The 23,529-nt window shown below is 34.7% G+C and overlaps 1 protein-coding gene across 1 annotated transcript in view; it reads right to left on the bottom strand.

Annotated features, from left to right (window-relative positions):
* Positions 1–23,529, bottom strand: part of LOC129228007 (BAI1-associated protein 3-like) — a 406,019-nt gene that overhangs the window by 169,167 nt on the left and 213,323 nt on the right. Inside the window, exons 13-16 of the mRNA XM_054862634.1 lie at positions 12,122–12,246; positions 8,883–8,973; positions 5,884–5,943; positions 2,763–2,860 (exon numbers count right to left, since the gene is read on the bottom strand). Coding sequence (XP_054718609.1) covers positions 2,763–2,860; positions 5,884–5,943; positions 8,883–8,973; positions 12,122–12,246 — 374 coding nt within the window. The remainder of the gene's footprint in view (positions 1–2,762; positions 2,861–5,883; positions 5,944–8,882; positions 8,974–12,121; positions 12,247–23,529) is intronic.

Genomic DNA, 23,529 nt, shown 5'->3' with positions numbered 1-23,529 from the left:
CTTCAGGGTACCCTTTGACCTTTATTTTTTTGGGTTTCAAGGTTCATTCACTAATGTCCAATTAAATTAAATCTACCGTGAATTACTTTTATGTGTAATCGTTTAATAGTTTATGTTGGGTGTTACGAAAAACATGAAGTCAAGACTAAAAGTTATTCACTCATTTGTGTAAAATGAACTTCAGCTCAATTTCATACTCCATGCTTATGAATAATTACTAAGTATTTGGAACCCTTTAACGCTTCAGGGTTTCCTTTAACCTTTCTTTTTATGTGGTTCAAGGTTCATTCACTTATGTTCAATTAAAATCAATCTACCGTGAATTATTTTTGTGTTTAAACATTCAAGATTTTTTGTTGGGGGTTATGGAAAATATGAAGTCAAGACTAAAAGTTATTCACTTATTTGTGTAAAATGAACTTCAGCTCAATTTCATACTCCATGCTTATGAATAATTACTAAGTATTTGGAACCCTTTAACGCTTCAGGGTTTCCTTTAACCTTTCTTTTTATGTGGTTCAAGGTTCATTCACTTATGTTCAATTAAAATCAATCTACCGTGAATTATTTTTGTGTTTAAACATTCAAGATTTTTTGTTGGGGGTTATGGAAAATATGAAGTCAAGACTAAAAGTTATTCACTCATTTGTGTAAAATGAACTTCAGCTCAATTTCATACTCCATGCTTATGAATAATTACTAAGTATTTGGAACCCTTTAACGCTTCAGGGTTTCCTTTAACCTTTCTTTTTATGTGGTTCAAGGTTCATTCACTTATGTTCAATTAAAATCAATCTACCGTGAATTATTTTTGTGTTTAAACATTCAAGATTTTTTGTTGGGGGTTATGGAAAATATGAAGTCAAGACTAAAAGTTATTCACTTATTTGTTTAAAATAAGCCTCCACTCGATTTCATATTTCATGCTTACGAATAATTATTTTTATTTGGAACCCTTTAACCCTTAATGATTAAAATTACATTATAGTTGTTCATTTATCTCTCTTCAGACTGTACTAAAAGGACAATAATTTAATGAGTGCTGCTTTTTTTGTTTAAATCTAAGATACAACTATTTAGTTTAAACCATGGTATAGTTGGATAAATAAATACCTTTGTGCTGAATAGTAAAGTCAGAACAAACAACGTAAGTAGAAGTACAAATTTGTGCTTCTACTTACGTTGTTTGTTCTGACTTTACATGGTATAGTTATTTATTTATAGCTCTTCTCAATTCGTACTGAAAAGAGGATAATTTAATGAGGACTATTATTTTTTATTGGGTTTTTTTTATTTTGGTTAAAATACCGTCTTAATTACTTTTTATCTCTGTTCTAATTGCACCTGAAATGAGAATAATTTAATCAGTACTGATTTTTCAATATTGGATATAGCTAATTTGGTTAAAATGATGTCGTAATTCATCATTTATCTCTGTTCAAATTATGCTGAAATGAATATAATTCAATCACTGATATTTATTTAATGCAGAATACAACTATTTCTGTTAAAGAAGTGTCGTAGTTATCTATGTATCCTATTTAAATTATACAGAAATTCGAATAACTCAATGAGAGCTGAAATTAAGAGTTTAAAATGAGCTAATTTTGTTAAACCTAGGAAAAACTTTTAATTTGAACGTCGTAAATAACGTCATAATTATTCGTGTATCTCTATTACGACTGCCAAGAAATGATAATAAATTAATGCAGGGACTATTTATTATACACTGTTTAAACCGGGTCAGGTCGAGAATGTGATTCATTCCATTCATATTATTCAATTAAAGTAGACCGTCACTGTTAAGAATCTGGGAATTAAACTACCCCACGGCTGTAGCGAACCTTTTAAATGGTACCAACTGAAGCCCAGTGCCGTTAATGTATTTTCGAACCTTTGTAACGATCACCAAACGCTAGAAAATCGACTAGAGCGATTTGAAAATTGCAAATATATCCATGGTACTGGTCCCAGTTCTGCTGCTTACCAGATTTTTTCTTTTAATAGACAAACGCCATTTTCTGTAATAATTACCTCTTTTTCGCCAAAATAAATAATAAAACCCCAGGTGCACATCCCCAGGGCTCGAAGTAATTTTGTACAAAATATCGAGGCTGTGAGTGCTATGGGGTCTTCTGGACGCACGTCCTCCACAGACTTCCTTCCAGAATTTATTTGAAACCTTACTTTTATAAACTATAAAGATATTAATTACTGAATGCAATGGATAACACCTGTAATTTACATAATTTTATCCTAACCACTAATGTAACTATCTTATAATAAAGACATTCATTATAAAAGTAATTATAAAAAGTTTTGAAAAACCTTATGTAGCGAATACTCGGCTATAGAGATTTCCTACGTCACCCCATTCAGGGTTGGTTCTGTATTCACTTACTTATTCATTCTGTATAGTTGAATAATTTTTGAAATGAAACTTTCTGAAACATAACAAACTTGATTCCCGGAAACAGGTTAGAATAAGGTACTGTCTAAGACAGCTAGGTGCATGGGTAAACTACGTATCTGCAACACTACTTAAGAAAAGATAGTGGCTCACTTGTTAATGTTTTGACGTGTAATTACGATTCCACATTTCAACAGTCTGTAGCAAGTACGAAAGACATCAAGGGAAGTAAAAAAAAAGAAAAACAGAGAAAGAAGAGAAGAGTGTTATTGAAGCATCTTTTCTGCAAAACTGTACAAAGATTGCTTTTAAAAAAAGAGGAAAGAAGATAGGATAAAAGAAAACTACCAACCTTTCGAATTCTTCATTGTAGTAAGCGTGACCTTTGTAGACGTCATTGTTCATGGTATTGATTAAATCAATGAGACTCCTGAGTGACCATTTGGTGTCCTGGGAAGAAACGCGTAAAATACAAATGTAAAAAAAAATTGTGCAAAAAAAATCTTTAATAAGGAAACACAAATTAAGTTTATGAAAAAGATTTCTCCAAAAATAATTACATAAAGATACACTCACTGGCCGACGTATTAGAAACTTTTGAGAGAAATGTCTTGATCAAGATCAATCATTTATTGGACCACCTTTTGCACAGATAATCGCTCTGATTCGCTTAGGAATCGAGTCTACAAGCTTCTGCAGTGCCTTTATATCTAGAGAATACCAAGCATTAGCTATGCAGCTTTTTGGATCTGGTAAATTAGATGGAAAAGGAGAGAGCTGTCAGATGCGTCTTTCCACCATATCTCACACATTTTCTATGGGGTTAAGATCAGGGCTATGCGGTGGTCAGGTAAGGTGTTCGAAGTCAGACTGATGCTCAGCGAACCAATTTTTAACACTTTTGGCACTACATATAGTTGCATTATCGCCCATGAAGTATCTGTCGCTTTCAGGATAAAAATGCAACATTGCAGAGTGCACTTGAGCTGCCAGTCTATCTAGGTATGGCTATTTGTTCACCCTCGAGGAACCCCAGGGCACCCCTACAATGCCAGCAAAACGGGCTCCAAATCATGATACTCCCTCCAAACCCAATCTGAAAAGTTTCTAATTCATTAGCCAGTGAGTGTATACATATCCACATTATTATGTTCATTTTTGTACTGAATGAAATTACGTCGGTTTGGCATTAATGGCATTCAATATAATAAATGACAATACCGATCATGTTTTTCTCGCTATAAAAATAATTCACCGAAGTACAATAAACTGGTTGAAATCTGACGTAATTTACACAAGAGCTTGGTTCCTGCACTTATTTTTTATTTCATGGGAGATTTTCACTTTAAACGGAACCCAGATTATTTACGAAAGGAAACTGATTCTGAGGATACTAGAACTTCCGCACTTCTTTAGTTTGTAACAAAATGGTGGAGGAGGACTTATTTCAATCTAGGAAGCGTACCTTCGATTGCTATCGGAAGGTATCTTTGCCACCACGAGCCAAGTGGGGCGAATTTTTCACTTAACCATAAGAGTAGCTTAAATGAAGATTTTGAGACTATATCTGAATGCGGAAAACGACACAGAATATATTTCTTTTAAAGCACGATAAGAGCTCATTTAGAACATCCAAAGGCAAACAAAAGTTGAAAAACTAGAGGGCGTGTAAAAGTTCTACACATGAAGTTGTAACCTCCTATGGCTAAGTTACAGGATACACATTCGCACATACAGGCAAACATACGCATGTACAGTACATATATTACAAATGTACATGCACGTACAAATGTCACGACAAAACGCGAAAAAACGAACTCGGCAGTCAAAGCCAGAAGAGATTTTGGTTTGTAATACTCATGTACGGAACATGACTGTGTGCTGATGCCATAAAAAATAGTCTAAACTGCAAGCACATAACAAAGATTTCGATTACTGCATCTCGAAAATAGTTTGAAACTTATTAGTAATTAACGGTCCATAAAATCTGTAACCGCACCAGTAGACCACTCATTAAAGCTGAGATGACCCTCACATTTGTAGTTAAAAATAACTTACGCACCAGCAAGGGTCTATAAACCTGATGCGGCTTGTCTCATTAAGTGAGGATAAAATCTAGAATGAGGGTTGCTAATAAGCGGGAAACTGCGCTACATAAATGCCGCAAGGCCATTCCACGAAAAAGTCCACCCTTTGTCCCGCTCGTGACGGTTCACATATTTCATCAAAAAGCAATAATTTAAAAGGGTAATGACGACATTGTTTGCTTAAGAAATCCCCCATAACTTTGTAATTTGTTAAGCAGAAAAAATTTGTTTATTAATACTTTAAAGTATTATCTTTACTAATAATAATGCTGAAAGTCTCTCTGTCCGGAAGGTGTCTGGATGTCTGTGACGCGCATAGCGCCTAGACCGTTCGGCCGATTTTCATGAAATTTGGCACAAAGTTAGTTTGTAGCATGGGAATGTGCATCTTGAAGCGATTTTTCAAAAATTCGATGTGGTTCATTTTCTATTCATATTTTAAGAACAAAAATATCATAAGATGGACGAGTAAATTACGAAATTATCATAACGTCGAACCGTAACATGAGTACAAGCCAATTGGCGAGAAAATTCACCATACATTATTTGTGTAAATATACAGGCGAACCAAAAGACCTTTTAATTTTTCTACTACAGGCAAAGCCGTGCGGATACCACTAATTTTTAATAAAATATATGAACCGCCACGTGCGGGACAAAATGACCATTTTCAGTGGAATGGGCCCACAGAAGCAGTTTGTATTTATACTCTGGTTATGAACGCCACGAACTTTAATTTTTGGAACGAAAAAATTCTCAATTTCCAGAATGGAATTTCAAATTTTGCCGAATGACAAAATAAGGCTATGCAGACATACGTAAATTGTATGAAAAAGGAGATTCAGGCAGTTAAAAATCGCTATATTGCAATTAGGTCTCCACATTTGCCAAATCGTCAGACAAAATTTGCCGAATCAGGATTTTGGAAAGGTTGCTTTATACCCCTGTTGCGATACCCCAACCTCGGTCCTTGTCTTTGGGTGATAATTTACAACTTGTTCGGCTAAATTGGATGAGGGACAACTGTGAATTATTTTCTTTTTCTAATCCAGATGTTTAAACGGGGAGACCTTCTGGGAGTTTGCGTAGCCTCCTTTACTTCTATCATGATTCATACTCAGGGACTAATTTCATAGAAGTTCACGGGAGCTCAGCTAATGCTTTCCGTTTCCATTTCATGCGAATTTTAACATTTTAGGCGAAGTTCGGATCATTTGTGCGTAAAACTAACAATGACTAAGGTCTCCTGCACTTTTTTTGGTAGAAATTAAGCAATGTACATGTTTGAACACAAAATCTGAGTAAGTCTTTCCTATATGAGCATTGTGATGATTATTTTTGTTTAGAAAAAATCTCTAAATGTTTATCGACAGGATAATGACATACCTTTTTCTGTAGAGCTTCTGCCTGCGCCATTTGGGTGTTAAACCAGTCTAAAGTTCCTTTCTAAATAAAAAAATATTATGATAAAATTACCAATTATTGTTTTAAACAACAATGAGTGAAAAAAAAATCAAACTCAGAAATAACATAGCTCAGAGTTTCTCAAACTAAGTGATGTTGCAGCCTTTAATGCCAGGGGGGGGGGGGGAATGTCTCGAGGAATTCATGACAGAATCCTTTCTTCTAAGGAAAAAAAAAAGCTGCGAAAGTACTTTCATGAAATTTAAATGCTAGCCATTATCTTAATTTTTGTTTTGTTATGTCACTTCCGTCTGTGATTTTCTTCTTCATAATCGCACAAATATGCAAACGTGTGTGCGCGTGTGTACGTATACACACATGGAGGGCGGTTGAAATTAAACTGACAGTTCTCAGTGGCTGATAGCTCTGGTTCTACTAAAAAGATTCAAATAAAATTTGAAATTTATATTATGTAGATCACGCTGTCGAGGTGTGAGCAAAAAAAAAAAAAAAATTTTTTTTTTGCTAGTTAAGTGGCGTACCTAGCATGGATAACACCCGAGTAAGTAATGACAGTATGAACCTAATCCTGAATATAGTATTCTATTCAGTCCATGATTTGGGGTGGAAGAGAGAGGGGGGGGGGGTCCTCCCGAAATATTTTCAAGTTTGTAGTCTTAAAAATGCATTTTGCTTCATATTTTTCAGAAACTTGCAATTCCACTTTAAGTGTTACCCCCCAGACGGGTGAAGCCGGAGGCGGACCCCACACCCGCCGCCCCAATAGCGACGTCACTGATTAAAATTTATGCAAATGAGTAACTTATGTAATTCTCTAAAAAGGCTACAGATAGTGACTTCTGGTTATGTAGTTTTCTCAAGGATCGTGTTCAACAAAGTGGTGTAACAAAGAAGTAGATTTTAAAGCTCGCGTCATATACGCCGTGTTTTTTCTCATTCTTACTGATATCGCACTCTGGTAAGAAAAGCGACATAACTGAAGGGTGAAGGGGGGGGGGGAAGCAGAATTCGAAAAAATCTAGGTTTTACGTAAGAGTAGCTTTTCGTCATTTCCTTTCAAATATTAGAAGCCGCATAAAATGATGTGATGTTTACTGGTTAGTTTTTCCTGCATAAATTAACAATGCATATCTTCAGTTCGAAAATTTTTCTTTTAAATTATGAAAATGTAATGATGTGTTACAACTGATTACATCGTTTTTACGCCACCACGCACTAGGTCTGTAAGCTAACTTTATGCGAGTTTTGTAAATTAGTAGCTAGTATGTTTTCCTCGAAATTTGAGTTGCGTCACTTTTCACTGCCGGGTTGCGATATATTACCTAAGGCCGTTGACAAGGGGGGGGGGGGAGGGGTACGCTTACATGATATTGTTGGCCGTCATGATCTAGTAGCATATATGGTTGTATGGAGGTTGGTCAACGGTGAAGCTTATGGTTGGCTAACGGTAGGCAATGTCCGTTTTGGCAACCGTTACCCAACCAACCATTTGTCAATGTAGGGCCACCGATCTGCTACAGTGCTTAATAATTTCACAACGATGCCCAGAAACTGTAGGGCCGTCATTGGCTCATCGTTCGTTGCCAACACACCATTCTCTACTGGTTTCTACCGTTAGCCACTGTTGGCCAACTATCTACACATTGTGCTTGCTACTTGGGTGGTACACATAGAGCCCATAAATGTGTAAATAAATAAAACGTTTCCTTATTCCTTGATATTTTTTTTTTGTCTTAAAAGCTCTACCTGGTGGCAAAACTTCAAAGTACAACTATTTGCAAAAATACCGTTCGCATGATTAGACGTAACAAATATTTGAAGATTCATTTGAATCCTCCCAGCATTAACCCGAGCTTAAGCCTCTGATTACTTTCAACTTAATTTAACCACTCCGTTCAAAAATTGCAAAAAAATTAACTTTTTTTCTAAGTCTAATAAAGTACCCGGTACGACGTACACGATAGTTATCATACCATTAAAAGCATTAAGTTATCCTTGTAAAACTTTGATTCTGCTAAGAAACTAAAGCTGCTGATTGAACGAAATCGTGAATTGGACATAAAAAGTACAAATAATTATTTTTCTCTAGTGCAACAAACCTTTCTTTCAAAGTAAAACATAAGTATAAAGTTCCATTTTTAGAGACACTTAAAGGGATTCGGGACATTGATACGCTTACACTTTATGTACCATTTCTCAAAAAGTTTCAACATTACAAACTGGCAATTTTTACAGTGTTTTTATGAAACATAGATGAGTCAACTGAAGTGAGGTTTTGAAAGATTTTTGTTTATTTAAAAACTGATTAAATTATAACTGATAGTTCCTTTTTAAATAAAAACACAGAACCAACCGCCCTTGATCATAAAAACTGTGAGTCCTCTAGCAAAGATTTAACTTCACTCTAATTATGAACTTATAAATAAAACGTTGTGAAAATTTCAAAGAAAAAAGAAAAATAGCTTTTCTGGAAAATGATTATGAATTTGAAAAAATAACGTTTTGAGCAAATCGTGTTTGAAAGTAAAATTTGCACGTACATTTTAATACATCTTTGCTTCACTAATATTTAAACAGAGTTTCTTATAATTTACAGAGGAATGAACTTGCTGCAGTTTGGAAGCTCTTTATTTGCATGTTTTGAATACATTAACACTAAAATATAGTTTTTCAAGAGGTTTTAGGGGACTAACTACCCTTAAAAGCTTTTATGTGATAAATAATAAGCATCTTTTGTCAAAGCTGTGGCAATAACGTGTTCTGAAGGAAGATAGTAGCTCTTATTTCCGGGATAATAAAAGTTTTTTTTTCTTTTCTAAACTAACGAAGACTCTTAGGTATGACATTTTCAGGTAAAATCCAGTTGATATTTTTTCTTTTGCATAAATAAGATAATACAGATTATGAAAAACGCTGCACAGAATGCAGTAATTAGGATTTCAATTTGGTAAAAGAGTTACCTTTAAACTATTGGTTATTTCGACGTGAAGATCATGCCGGAAAGGACAGCACCATTTGAATGCTCTTAGGCCGTGCAGTGCTGCGAGACACCTAGAAGAAGAAATCATAAATATCAGACATTAGAGTAACGACACCAGTAACAGACATGCTTAAGACATCGCTCTTAGGTTAACTCAATTTTCGGAGCTTTTTAATGTGTTTAGACTTTGAAAACTATATTTCTCTAATGCAACTACATCTTATCTAACATTTGGCTGCTTCTGGATCCTCTGAATGAGTTAATTCTATTTTTATTTGCTCAATTTCAACAAAAAAAGGTCTGACCCCAGAGTAACAGATACCGTCAGTTCTGATGATACCCAGTAACAGATGGACGAGGGAAGTGAGTAATGGACAGAAGAGATCCCCTTTTCTCTTCAAAATGTGCAACAGTTCTTTAATTTTAGATATAAAACCGTATTAAATTCAAATGAACGTCACCTAAAGTTCTTACATATATTAGTTCAAACTTATGACTGTCTGCTACTGGATCCTTGTCTGTTATTGACGCCGTTACCTATAGTTTCTTCCACAAAATTGGACTCGATTGGGTAGAGCTGATTGATACGTTCCAAAGAACACTATTCAAATACTACACGGCAAGCAGAGTTTAATTTATTTTCTTATGAACGTGAAATCACAGCGACCGAATGTAACTAAAAAGAAAATCATGAATGTGTCGCATGGTTCAAGTAGAACCCCTTAAAAAGGAGAGCCCGACTTATCCGACATTTTAGTTCAAAGACAGCTTTGGATCCAACCTTGTTTCTAGCATTTATAAAGACGACATAATATTTGCTGGTTGCTATGTCGTAAAACAATTGATGATAAGTTGAGTAAAATGTCATATACGGTGAATGTAGAAAGTTAACTTAAAGTAAGAAATAACAACAAAAAAGCACAATTTGCAGTAATTTGCAATTTGTCTACAATATACCATGAGCAACACTGCGATGCACAGGATGTGTTCATGAACATCGTCTTTTTGTTTTCAAACCACGTTTCTAAATACAGTCGAACTCGCTTACAGCAAGCCCTGCTTTAACGAAAACTCGGATTTAGTGAGGAAATCGAAAAGATTTGGTTGGTACAATGTTAAGTCTATGCAAACATAACTCAATTTTAACAAGCAAATCCCGCTTAAAGCGAGCAATATTTTTGTAATTCAAAAAATTTCTGTTGATTTCTACCTCAGAAGAGGTTACTCTATTTTCGTAAAAATTTCATTAACCATTTCAAACCAACCGAAAGGTAGAGATACGACATAATTTCCAACAGATGACACGACTGTTTTCTTGAAAATCGTGGAGTAGAGGAACATTTAAAAATTATTAAGGTAAACATACCAGTAGTGGCCAGTCCTTAAGAGTGCTTCAGTAGTGACCACTTCAAGGTTTATATTTGAAAAAAAAAAAAAGCAAGATTTCTGGTTTCCCAAAGAATTCAAAATACCTCCTGCACGTTTGATGCATTTTTGAATCCATTGGGAGACCGGAGTCCCGTTTTTTTTTTCAAATATAAACCTTGAAGTGGCCACTACTAAAGCATTGGCCACTACTGGCGTGTTTACCTCATTTGTTGAAATAAATGTCATTACTTCCGAGATATACTTCCGAGGATATTTTAACTCAAAGTCCAGCTAATGCAGTTAAAAAAAAGGAAGCGAGCACGATAACGCCAAATGTGAAGAACTTGAAGCTTAATAGCCCTCGACATACTTGGCTTCTAATGTGCAGAAACACTTCAAACTATTTAGAAGTCACGGATGCAAAATGCGATGTTTTTGTGCCACATATTTCTCGAAACAAAATAACAAGAAAAATACAATAAGACAGTTCAAAGCAAATAAAAACCTCTTTAGTACTTAACAGAAATTATAAAATACCAAAGCAAACGTAAATAATTTTTTATGATTTCTTTCACGAACCCGTTTTTAGGAGCACTCGGTTATAACGATCAAATATCGTGGTCCCGTCGCACTTGTTATAAGCGAGTTCGACTGTAGCATGATTGTGAGATTACTCTTCTTGGGGATATTTCGATAATTGGGAATCTGGCGATGTTTCTTCATTGGCGTCAATTTTTGGCTCCAGCGCATGCGCGAGAAGTATTTTTTCTTTGCAAATCAAAACAAAGAGATCGGAAACATCTATTCACATAGGGTTACTATAAATCAGCAGAGTTACCGAAATAAAATTATTTACGCGAAAAATGAGACGATCGCACCAGATTCCCAATTATCGAAATATCCCCCTCTTCCTTAGGATGCGATTCAAGTGCGGTAAGCAGAGTTAAATTTAATTGCTCATGAACGTGACATCACAGCCACAGAATGTAACTTAAAGAAAACGCATGCGCCTTATGGTTCCACTAAGCTGGCCTGATATCCTGTTATAAAGAATACATTGATAATATTGTGTTGGTGGAATTTTAACACCCTTGTTTGAGATGAAGACATTAGTTTAAGGTGGTTTTTGTTCAGCATTTACTCGTTTGTTTTTACTTTCGATTACCTTCGGATGAAAATGTTAGCAAAGGGGAGACCGGGGTACAGCGGGACAAGGGGCATAGGGCGAGGATGATATTTTCCTACTATGCAAATTCTTACAAACCTGAAAAGAAAATTCACAATTTAGTTATCTTTTATGACAAAACTGTGGAAACTGGACACTCCGACATTTTATTTTTTTAACAAAGTTTCAACTATCTTTATTTTTACTATCAGTGCTGTGTAAAACAGGTATGTTTTAATTTTTGAATTTCAGATGCAAATTATTATTCAATTTTAAACATCAATGTATATGTATCAATTTTAAATATCAATGTATATATATCAATTTTAAATATCAATGTATATATATATCAATTTTAAATAGCAATATGCATTATCACTATAAAGAACAAACTCGAATTTAACACTGTTGAAATAACTGTTGTCATTTTTGTTTCTCATACTTTAAAATTTACATTTTAACGGAAGTTTTCGCTTTAGTTAATTGCTTTGTTTTTTTTTCTTTCGGTGGATTATTTTGTATTTTAATTGTTTAATTTAACTTTAATAAGCAGATGAGCACTTTGTTTTGAGTAGTTTGGCGAAGATTTTTGTAAATGCGTCAAATGTTCCACGTTATGATTATTCCCTCTACAGACAATGTGCCTGTAGTATTTAAAAAAAAAAAATACAGGTATGTCGACTTACTTGAGCAAGTTAGTAAGTTTGTGCTGAGCAAGGGTGTTTCCTGGTGGGAATAAGTCTCGGTGCTTTTGCAAGAGTTTCAACCCAAAATCCAAGAAATGGTTGAATGCCTCAGCCAATGCAGCCTCCTGAAAAGAGCATAAGATATTATTTAGTACTTCAGCGATTATTATTATTATTATTAAATTTCCTTTGATTGAATATTACCGGGGATAGGAAAATACGCCAGCACAGTGTGGGCATTGATTTAAAAATACGCCAGCTGCTCTCTCTCTCTCTCTCTCTCTCTGTGCGGTCATTATTTATTTTTAACGAAACATTCCTTACAATGCCATAGAAAAACATAAATTTGACCAATTTAAGCATTAGTTTGACCTTGTTTTATTAAAACGGCACATGGTTTGAGCTAGAAAATAGTAGACTGATTCTCTGTTTAAAATTGTACGAAAAATTTGTTTTGATTTTTTAAAATATTTTTCAAACATGTATATGTGTTTTTGCTGCAAAGTATGCTTTCTAGTTGTACTGAACGTTAAGTCTGTTTACTTAAGGATTTGCTTTGTTTATAAAGCATACTACACGAATTATCCAGGTTTTCGATCATCTGCATTGCCACTGGTACTGTAGGTTGTACAGTAATAAGATTTTTTCCAAAATTTCTGCTTATATATTCTTAATAACATAATCATCAAAAGTTAAATATAGGAATAAATTGCTTGAATTAATGCCTTTTTGTACTGCAAAATAACTGCTATTACTAATTACTTTGTACAACTAATCAAATAAAAGGAAAAGTAAAACAACTCTTTTTTATAGTCAAAAGGTTGTAGACACAACACAGGTCTCGAAAGCGCAAGAATATGACTACAGATATAACCCACACGGTAAATACAATTTTGAAACGTTGCTGGAAAATAATGAGCAGCTAAGGTGCTCAATTCAAGTCAGTAAAACGTAACATGTAAAACAAAAATGCATTTTCGTCAAGGTCAATAACCTTCCTAAAATGTTCCTGGAATCTTTCGGAAAAATTCAGAAATCCTCCCAGTTAAAGTCAACCATGCCTCTGGAATAAATTGAGCAACTTCAAAGATAGCTTAATTCAGCATATAATTACAGCTTGACACGTACCTGATTTCTCCAGGAAAGCTTCTTAAGCATAATAGTACAGTAAAATTAGGCCAAAAAATGGCCAAACCCAAACATCCAAAAAAAAAAAAAAAGGTGAAACCTATTGCAAATTACTTCTGACCCTTCCAGCAAGAAGGGGTAAAAAGTCCCAGCACTTTGCGCGTCGGGTTTTGGGGGGAAAGGGGGGGGGGACGAAATAATCCTCTATTTAAATAAAAATAATTTCTATTACTTAAAAAAAAAATCTCAAACCTCGCAGAAACCACTCTATAATAGTAAAATAATAAACTCTCACAGAAAAAAATTCTAATTAACAGGGGTGCACAGGCGGGGGGGGGGAGTGGGGGGGGGGGGCTCATTGAGAAGCTTAGCGTCATTGAAATTTTTATGGCAGTTTTTTCAAGGGGTATTTCTTTCTTCTTTAAGGGCTTTTATTCTGGATGGATACTCCGTCACACTTAAGGGGTGCGTCATCGCTTTTTTTTGGGGGGGGGGGACCCTGAATTTACATTCTAAAATGAACTGTTGCAGTGAAGTTCACGAAAAAATTTCCCTGATTCAAACTTTTCCGAAGTACAAAATGCCACACAATGATATGGTAATGTCAGAATGATAATTCTAAAAGATCTAAGCGAGCTCAGTAACCAAATTATTTGTGATTGGAGTTATTAAACTGTTTAGAGCGCTGGAAAACAAAATTCCTGTGCAGCTTAAAAAAAGTCCAAATGGACCAAAGTTTCCCTACTTCTTGATAAACTTACTTCAACTTTTCTACAATCTTTTGCCATCACCGTAAGGGGGGACAAACCAAAATTGCCTATAGTGAGACGGGCAATGTTGCAATTCTGCACCCTCTAAGTTGGTGGGGGTTCTCATTGGCAAACACCGAGCTACCTCTCTTTTACGCAGCTGGTTATGTGAATTATGCTAAATATGCAGACATATACTTGAAACACTATCTCAAACTTTTGAGTACATTATGCGATAAAAAAAATTTTGATCACATCAAACATCAGCTAAAACATCAGCTATCCAACGATCTAACGCAGTGACAAATTCAGGTGGTCTAGAACCTATAGGGATTCAACGATAGAACAAGTCTTGATGAGAGCAATGAGCAATACAACAATAGAATGCTAAATATTTACCTCTTTTTGTCTCCCAGTTTGGAAATCACAATCCGTCTCTAAAGCTCCCAGAAGTTTCTTCCCTCTCAAGTTGGTAGTGGTATTGCTCGTTGATGATAAGATGAGTTACAATGAGACCTTTAACGTTCGGGTAGTAACATCAAACGATATTGAAGGCAAACAATTTTGTGGCATTTCTTTGCAAAGGAGGTAAACATTTATGTATTTAGCTTCTGTTGCGAGAGTAGTTACTATCTGTAAAGATGTGTAAGCCCAAACCGTCTTTTACACCGAATGGTATGAACAGTAAAGATAGAATAACAAATTGTTAAAACCTTCTGGTACGAGTTATGCGCTGATCCTCCATCAATATTCGATGAATCTGGTTTCAGAAGGAAAGAAATCTTGTATCGTTAAAGTGCTATTATATGAAGCAAAAGGTTCATCCACCATCACAGAACGAACAACTGGTGTCATGTATGAGGCAGTGAGAAGTAAAGGGATGTAAGTGGACATAGGACATTTTCAAGTTTTGAATAAAATGCGTTTAAAGATAAGATCCTAGGTAGACTTTCACTGATTTTCTTTTCTAAATTATGCTGTACTAGTCGACCCGTGCGGAACTCCGCACTGTGCTTCAAATCGTTTCTTAAGGCATTTCGCTCTTTAAGAATTTCAAAGGAAGAACATTATGACGAAGAACCGAAAAAAAAGTAAGCGCAGAAGAGAAGGCATGTAATTTAAAGACATCAGTAACAAAACCTCGTTAAACACAACGTTGTGATAATTTGATCATAGCTCCCCTTTTAATCGTACATATTTTCAATGCAAACATAAATGTCATTAAAAGTGTGGCTGAGTGGTGACTCGTGAAAAAGCAATAATTGTGCATGTGAAAAAACAGGTTGTGGCAAATACAGTCCTGCACATGTCAGCATCTGACGGGAAAAAAAAGAAACATTAAAGAGATATTTATTGGCACGTATTCGAATTGGCGCCATTCTAACTAACAGCCCGACACCCCAACAAACCTAGCAATTGCGCCTTCCTTTTCGAAAGCTATTCATTGAAGGAATGCGTAGTAAAAAACAGCAAAAAAGCTTTTTGATAAAAAAAAATAATAATAATAAGATCATGCATCTGTGTTTTGTCATTAACCAGCATGATACGATTTAAAATTATTCGCAAAGCATGGAATTTGATTAAAGAATGACGAAGATCTCACGTAGCGATTGAAACAAACATTATAGAGAAGTAATAAATTTGGTTGAAAAAATAAGTGTTTTTATTTTTGAATATTCAACAATTTCCCATAGCAGGCTTCTTTAACCGTTACGGCTTAAATGCCCTCACATGTTTCTCTTTTAATCGAACACTTAAAATTCAAAACCAAAACCAGTTGAACTGAGCCCGTTTTTTAAGTGTAATTTTTCGAACGTGGACAATTTTTTTTTTTCCAGCAGAAAGCAGAGGAGAAGAAAATAATTTCTTGCTAATGAAGTTGATAATACTTTTAATGCTTTATATCGTATTCGCGCAAATAAAAAATTAAAGGTTTACTGAGTGAAACTCGTAGTTTTAATCGGGCGTAGTATTTTTTCATTTGTACAAAAGGTCGAACACTGCTATTAGAAACATCTACATTTTAGCATACAATAAAAATGTTTTTCTGCACAAAAAGGATTTCTTTAGGTAAATCTAATACTTTTTTATGCTTACATTATGTTGAGTGGTCTGGATGTAGTCAAAGAACACAGTTCGATTAACAATCAACTTATCCGAATGATAACTGTAGCCTGCATAAAGGAGTCGATACACCAAGTAGCATTCCCACTGCATTTATTTTATTAGGTGTGTATGTTATGAGCACATGTAATGCGTAATACTAATATAAATTTGATATTATGTCGGACAGCCCAAGCTTGCCCGAAGTTCAAATAGTTTATAGCCGAACGCTCTACCGAAAAAAACTTATCAATTAAACCGAACAACTAAGTCCAGTGCTGTTAAGCTTCATTAAAATATAAACACACACACAGGCTATTTTTTTTCCCCGAAAGCGACGTAAAAAATGGAAAACTGCATTAGAACTTTGCTTTAAAAAATGCATAAGAACTACAGGCAGCATCAAGGTTTTGAAACAGCAAGAGGCGATTTCGAAAACTTGAATTTTCGACCGTAAGTCTTTCTTTCGTCATTGGCCAGCCTGATAAGTTTTAAAATGAGAGGGGATTAATATATAAAATAAGATATTGAAGAAAAATGTTTTTATTTTTGAAAATTTTTACAATTTGTTATCGCAGGCTGCTTAAACCGTTATAACTTAGATGGCAGCACGTGTTCATCATTTAACAGCACGGTTAAAATACAAAATAAATTGAACTATGCTTTCGAATGTAGTAAAAATATGATCAGCTATTTGTTTTTTAGCAAAAAGAGGAAAAAATATATATTTTACCCTTCAAATTGAGGTAGTATTTTATTTATTTGTACAAAGAGTCAAAAACTCATTAGAAGAATATATATTTCAATATACGATTTATTATTTTTTTTCTGAACAAAAAACAATTCTATTGTAGTCTGAAATTTTAAATCTGTTACTTATATTTTCGCTTACATTATGCTTTAATTTTCTTTCCAGAGCCAAAGCTTCAAAAAAAAAAAAAACACGTGCAATTTCGAAGTAATTTAGCACAAAATCACTGAATGTTTTCATATCAGCAAGGAGCATTTCCTTCTCATTTATTCTATTCCCTCATAGTTGTTATTCATTTAATTCAGTGTTCATGTAATGCGCGATATTTCTCTAATTTTTTTGTTGCAGATTGTTCGGACGTGGGCCCGAACACGTAATCTCCTGGTTACGAAGAGAACGCTCTGCCGATCAAGCTACTCAGCTCTGTCGGTCATAGCGCAAATTAAAGTTATAAGTTTGACCGAAAACCTTATTCTGGTTCTTTAAAACAGGTTTTTCGGCTAAAAGAAACAATTTTCAGACCTTGGGTCTATTTTTCGTCAGTAGCCAGCACCATAAGCTATAAAATAAGCCGTAAATCAAAGAAATCGATCAAGAATTGAGGGAAATTTGGCGTAGAAACCAAAAACAGGCTACAGAAATAATATAAAGGATTATTTTTTTTCTTAACAAAAAACAATTCTATTGTAGTCTGAAATCTTAAACCTGTTACTTATATTTTCGCTTACATTATGCTCTATTTTTCTTTCCAGTGCCAAAGCTTAAAAAAAAAAAAAAAAAAAAAAAAAAAAAAAACACGTGCAATTTAGCACAAAATTACTAAATGTTTTCATATCAGCAAGGAGCATTTCCTTCTCATTTATTCTATTCCCTCATAGTAGTTATTCATTTAATTCAGTGTTCATGTAATGCGCGATATTTCTCTAATTTTTTAGTTGCAGATTGTCCGGACGTGGGCCCGAACACGTAATCTCCTGGTTACGAAGAGAACGCTCTGCCGATCAAGCTACTCAGCTCTGTCGGTCATAGCGCAAATTAAAGTTATAAGTTTGACCGAAAACCTTATTCTGGTTCTTTAAAACAGGTTTTTTCGGCTAAAAGAAACAATTTTTATACCTTGGGTCTATTTTTCGTCAGTAGCCAGCACCATAAGCTATAAAATTAGCCGTAAATCAAAGAAATCGATCAAGAATTGAGGGAAATTTGGCGTAGAAACCAAAAACAGGCTACAGAAATAATATATAAGGACTAGTCGACCCGTGCGGAACTCCGCACTGTGCTTCGAATCGTTTCATAAGGCATTTCGCTCTTTAAAAATTTCAAAGGAAGAACATTATGAAGAAGAACCGTAAAAAAAGTAAGCGCAGAAGAGAAGGCATGTAATTTAAAGACATCAGTAACAAAACCTCGTTAAATACAACACTGTAAAAACGATTCAGAAACGTTCCTGGGAAATAATGGGCAGCTGATGTGCCCAATATCTGCCAGTAACATATCTTGCAATTTCCAGGAACTTTTTCTGCTAAAATTCAGTTACATTCCTGATATTATCCTGGAAGCTTCCTGAAAAATTCAGAAATCTTTCCGTTTAAAACCAGCCGTGTCTGTGGAAGTAATATCTTGGCATCATTCTGATTTTTCAAGCAAGTTAAAAGGGCATTATTGCACACATGGCCAAAGCTATGCCAGAATTGCAAGTAACAAAAATTTTACTTGCCTGCAAATCTCGCGAAGCAATGCAGTCCACACTTTTTCGCTCCCTTTGGGAGCTTAATTAGCATGGACGGGTCGTACCTGAATTAAAGTCGATACACTTTATAAATACGCTCAGTTAATCTTTAAACTGGGAGATAAAAATATTTTTCACAACAGTGAAAAGTCTGCATTCTTGCGACTTGTAGCAATTCTGGAAATTTTTAGTCAAGAACACTTAATTTTTCCAGGAAGTGGATAAAAACCTTTAAAATCCCGAAACGTGACACGGAAATGCCCAGTAACGTTTCGGAATTTTTTTACAGTGAAGAATGACGAAGATCTCATGTAGCGATTGAAATAAGCATTCTAGAGAAGTAATAATTTAGACTGAAAATAAGTGTTTTTATCTTTCAATATTGAACTATTTCCCATAGAAGATTGCTTTTACCGTTACGGCTTAAATGCCCGCACATGTTTCACTTTTAATCGAACACTTAAAATTCAAAACCAAAACCAGTTGAACTGAGTTCGTTTTTTAAGTGTAATTTTTCGAACGTAGACAAAATGTTTTTTTGTTTCAGTAGAAAGCAGAGGAGTAGAAAATGATTTCTTGCTAATGAAGTTGATAATAATTTTAATGCTTTATATCGTATTTGCGCGAATAAAAAATTAAAGGTTTACTGGGTGAAACTCGTAGTTTTAATTTGGCGTAGTATTTTTTCATTTGTACAAAAGGTTGAACACTGCTATTAGAAACATCTACATTTCAGCATACAATGAAAATGTTTTTCTGCACAAAAAGGATTTCCTTTAGGTAAATCTAATAATTTTTTATGCTTATATTATGCTGAGTGATCTGGATGTAGTCAGAGCTTTAAAAAAAGGAAGAACGCTCTTCGATTAACAGTCAACTTATCTTAATGATAACTGAAGCCTGCATAAAGGAGTCGAAACACCAAGTAGCATTCCCACTGCATTTATTTTATTACGTGTGTATGTTATGAGTACATGTAATGCGTAATACTAATATAAATTTGATATTATGTCGGAGAGCCCAAGCTTGCCCGAAGTTCAGATAGTTTATAGCCGAACGCTCTACCGAAAAAAACTTATCAATTTAACCAAACAACTAATTCCAGTGCTTTTAAGCTTTAATAAAATATGAACACACACACACACACAGGCTTTTTTTTTTGCCGAAAGCGACGTAAAAAATTAGAAAACTGCATTAGAACTTTGCAAAAAAAAAAAAAAAAATGCGTAAGAACTACAGGCTGCATCAAGGTTTTCAAACAGCAAGGGGCGTTTTCGAAAACTTTATTTTTCGACCGTAAGTCTATTTTTCATCATTAGCCAGCCTGATAAGTTTTAAAATGAGAAGGGAATAATATATAAGATAAGATATTGAAGAGAAATGTTTTTATTTTTGAAAATTTTTACAATTCGTTACCGCAGGCTGCTTGAACCGTTATGGCTTAGATGGCAGCACATGTTCATCATTTAACAGCACGGTTAAAATACAAAATAAATTGAACTATGCTCTATTTTATGCGTAGCTTTTCGAATGTAGTAAAAATGTGATAAGCTATTTTTTTTTTGCAAAAAGAAGAAAAAATATATATTTTACCCTTCAAATTGAGGTAGTAATTTTTTTATTTGTGCAAAGAGTCAAAAAAACTCATTGGAATATATATTTCAATATATGATTTATTATTTTTTTCTGAACAAGAAACAATTCTATTGTAGTCTGAAATCTTAAACCTGTTATTTATATTTTCGCTTACATTATGCTTTAATTTGCTTACCAGAGCCAAAGCTTTAAAAAAAAAAAAAAAAAAACGAAGAATTCAGAAGTAATTTAGCACAAAGTCACATAAGTTTTCATAACAGCAAGGAGCGTTTCCTTCTCAATTTTTCTATTCCCTCATATTTGCTATTCACTTTATTAAGTGTCCATGCAATGCGCGATATTTCTCTAATTTTTTGATGCAGATTGTCCGGACGTGGGCCCGAACGCTCATTCTCCTGGTTACGAGGAGAACGCTCTGCCAATCGAGCTATTCAGCTCTGGCGGTCATAGTGCTAGTTAAAGTTATAAGTTTAATCGAAAACCTCATTCTGGTTCTTTAAAACAGGTTTTTCGGTTGAAAAAAACAATTTTTAGACCGTGGGTCTATTTTTCGTCAGTAGCCAGCACCATAAGCTTTAAAATAAAGTTTAAATCAAAGAAATCGATCAAGGATTGAGGAAAATCTGGCGTAGAAACCAAAAACAGGCTACAGAAATAATATATAAGGATATTATGTCGGAGAGCCCAAGCTTGCCCGAAGTTCAGATAGTTTATAGCCGAACGCTCTACCGAAAAAAAACTTATCAATTTAACCAAACAACTAATTCCAGTGCTTTTAAGCTTTATTAAAATATGAACACACACACACACACACACAGGCTTTTTTTTTTCGAAAGCGACGTAAAAAATTGGAAAACTGCATTAGAACTTTGCAAAAAAAAAAAAAAATGCGTAAGAACTACAGGCTGCATCAAGGTTTTCAAACAGCAAGGGGCGTTTTCGAAAACTTTATTTTTCGACCGTAAGTCTATTTTTCATCATTAGCTAGCCTGATAAGTTTTAAAATGAGAAGGGAATAATATATAAGATAAGATATTGAAGAGAAATGTTTTTATTTTTGAAAATTTTTACAATTCGTTACCGCAGGCTGCTTGAACCGTTATGGCTTAGATGGCAGCACATGTTCATCATTTAACAGCACGGTTAAAATACAAAATAAATTGAACTATGCTCTATTTTATGCGTAGCTTTTCGAATGTAGTAAAAATGTGATAAGCTATTTTTTTTTTTTTTTTTTTGCAAAAAGAAGAAAAAAATATATATTCTACCCTTCAAATTGAGGTAGTAATTTTTTTATTTGTGCAAAGAGTCAAAAAAACTCATTGGAATATATATTTCAATATACGATTTATTATTTTTTTCTGAACAAGAAACAATTCTATTGTAGTCTGAAATCTTAAACCTGTTATTTATATTTTCGCTTACATTATGCTTTAATTTGCTTACCAGAGCCAAAGCTTTAAAAAAAAAAAAAAAAAACGAAGAATTCAGAAGTAATTTAGCACAAAGTCACATAAGTTTTCATAACAGCAAGGAGCGTTTCCTTCTCAATTTTTCTATTCCCTCATATTTGCTATTCACTTTATTAAGTGTCCATGCAATGCGCGATATTTCTCTAATTTTTTGATGCAGATTGTCCGGACGTGGGCCCGAACGCTCATTCTCCTGGTTATGAGGAGAACGCTCTGCCAATCGAGCTATTCAGCTCTGGCGGTCATAGTGCTAGTTAAAGTTATAAGTTTAATCGAAAACCTCATTCTGGTTCTTTAAAACAGGTTTTTCGGTTGAAAAAAACAATTTTTAGACCGTGGGTCTATTTTTCGTCAGTAGCCAGCACCATAAGCTTTAAAATAAAGTTTAAATCAAAGAAATCGATCAAGGATTGAGGAAAATCTGGCGTAGAAACCAAAAACAGGCTACAGAAATAATATATAAGGATAGAAGCAACTACGAGGTCTACTAGTACCATCTCTTGCCTCAAGATAGAGGAGAGGTTCACCAACCATTTGTACTGGTTATCTCCAAATTTTTAATTTTGCCACTTACATCCCTTTGCTTCTCACTGCCTCATATGTAATAAATGGAAGATACCTGCTTGGTCATATTTTTGGTAATGATCTGTAAGCTTCAAGGAAATATTCCAGCAATGCAGTGTATAGGTAACTTGTAAGTATGGGAAAGCTAGTGTCATTTTTGACAGGAGCAAAGAAAGCACCACAGAAATATAATCTGCGTCCTGTTACAACAGCCAAGCCTTCTGCTCTAGAAGACTTTCTGCGTCTCAAATCTTGTGCTTGCTCTGAGGGGTTCATTGGATATAGTGAATGTTTGAAAAGTCTGAAAGTGGACTGAAGTGCTCAATTATATGCTCAAACTGTGTTAGACATAGCTGCAACAATAACGATTTTGCTGAGGATCTAGATTCCAAAAAACATCTTGATAACGAAGACGTTTTGTTACAAGATTAAGAGAAATCATTTGAAAGCAAAAAACAGGTCAGCGTAATTTTTCTGGTCATTTAATCAAATGTGCACCATCAGAGAGGGGGGGGGGGGAGGATAATATTTTAGTATATAATTTTGTTTTGGGAGATGAGCTATGTTCTTATGGGGTGGACAGTCCTGATTTAATGCATTTTAGATTTGCATGGAATAATACTTCTACTTGAAATAAAAGAGGGGGGGGGGGGAGAGAGAGGATTTATTTTATTTGTCGGAGAGGGGGGGGTGCTGTAGCTTTGAGAGGAGGTGCACCATCGATCTTGGAGGATGGACACACTCGATTTCTAACTTTAACTTAGCATAAAATAATGTTTCCATATGAAATGTATGGAGGGGGGGTTCGGGGGTACTGCTTCGTTTTACGGGGATAGGGGGGCTCTGTGGCATTGGTGGGTTATGTCATCCCTCTTGGGGGTCAAACACCTTTAATTTCATGCTTTTAAGTTTAGTATAACATAATATTCTCACTTTAAATTTACTCTAAAAATTCTGGAAAAATACCCAAAAACAGCAATTTTTAGATGCCCCCCATTCAAAAACCCGACGCACAATGGGGTGGGACTTTTTACCTGTTCTTATTGGGAGGGTAAAAAACAATTTGCACCAGGTTTAGCTTTTTTTTTTTGGATGTTTGGGTCCGACCCCTATTTTTACTGTACTATAATTGAAACCATGGCCAAAGCCAAGGCAAAATTGCCAATAAGTACGAAGCGTCTTAATGACTTGCAAAACAACTTCTCCATAAAGTAAGAAATAACAACGTCAAAAAAGCTCGGATGAAAAGACATACGGCAAAAGCTTTAGCTTCTGTCGGATGTCTTTCCATCCATAAGCTCATTAATTTTTTCATT

This window comes from Uloborus diversus, chromosome 8 (genome assembly GCF_026930045.1).
Source record: "Uloborus diversus isolate 005 chromosome 8, Udiv.v.3.1, whole genome shotgun sequence".
Taxonomy (NCBI): Eukaryota; Metazoa; Arthropoda; class Arachnida; order Araneae; family Uloboridae; genus Uloborus; species Uloborus diversus.
The sequence above is the reverse complement of the archived record's forward strand: the minus strand, read 5'-3'. Positions and strand labels throughout refer to the sequence as shown.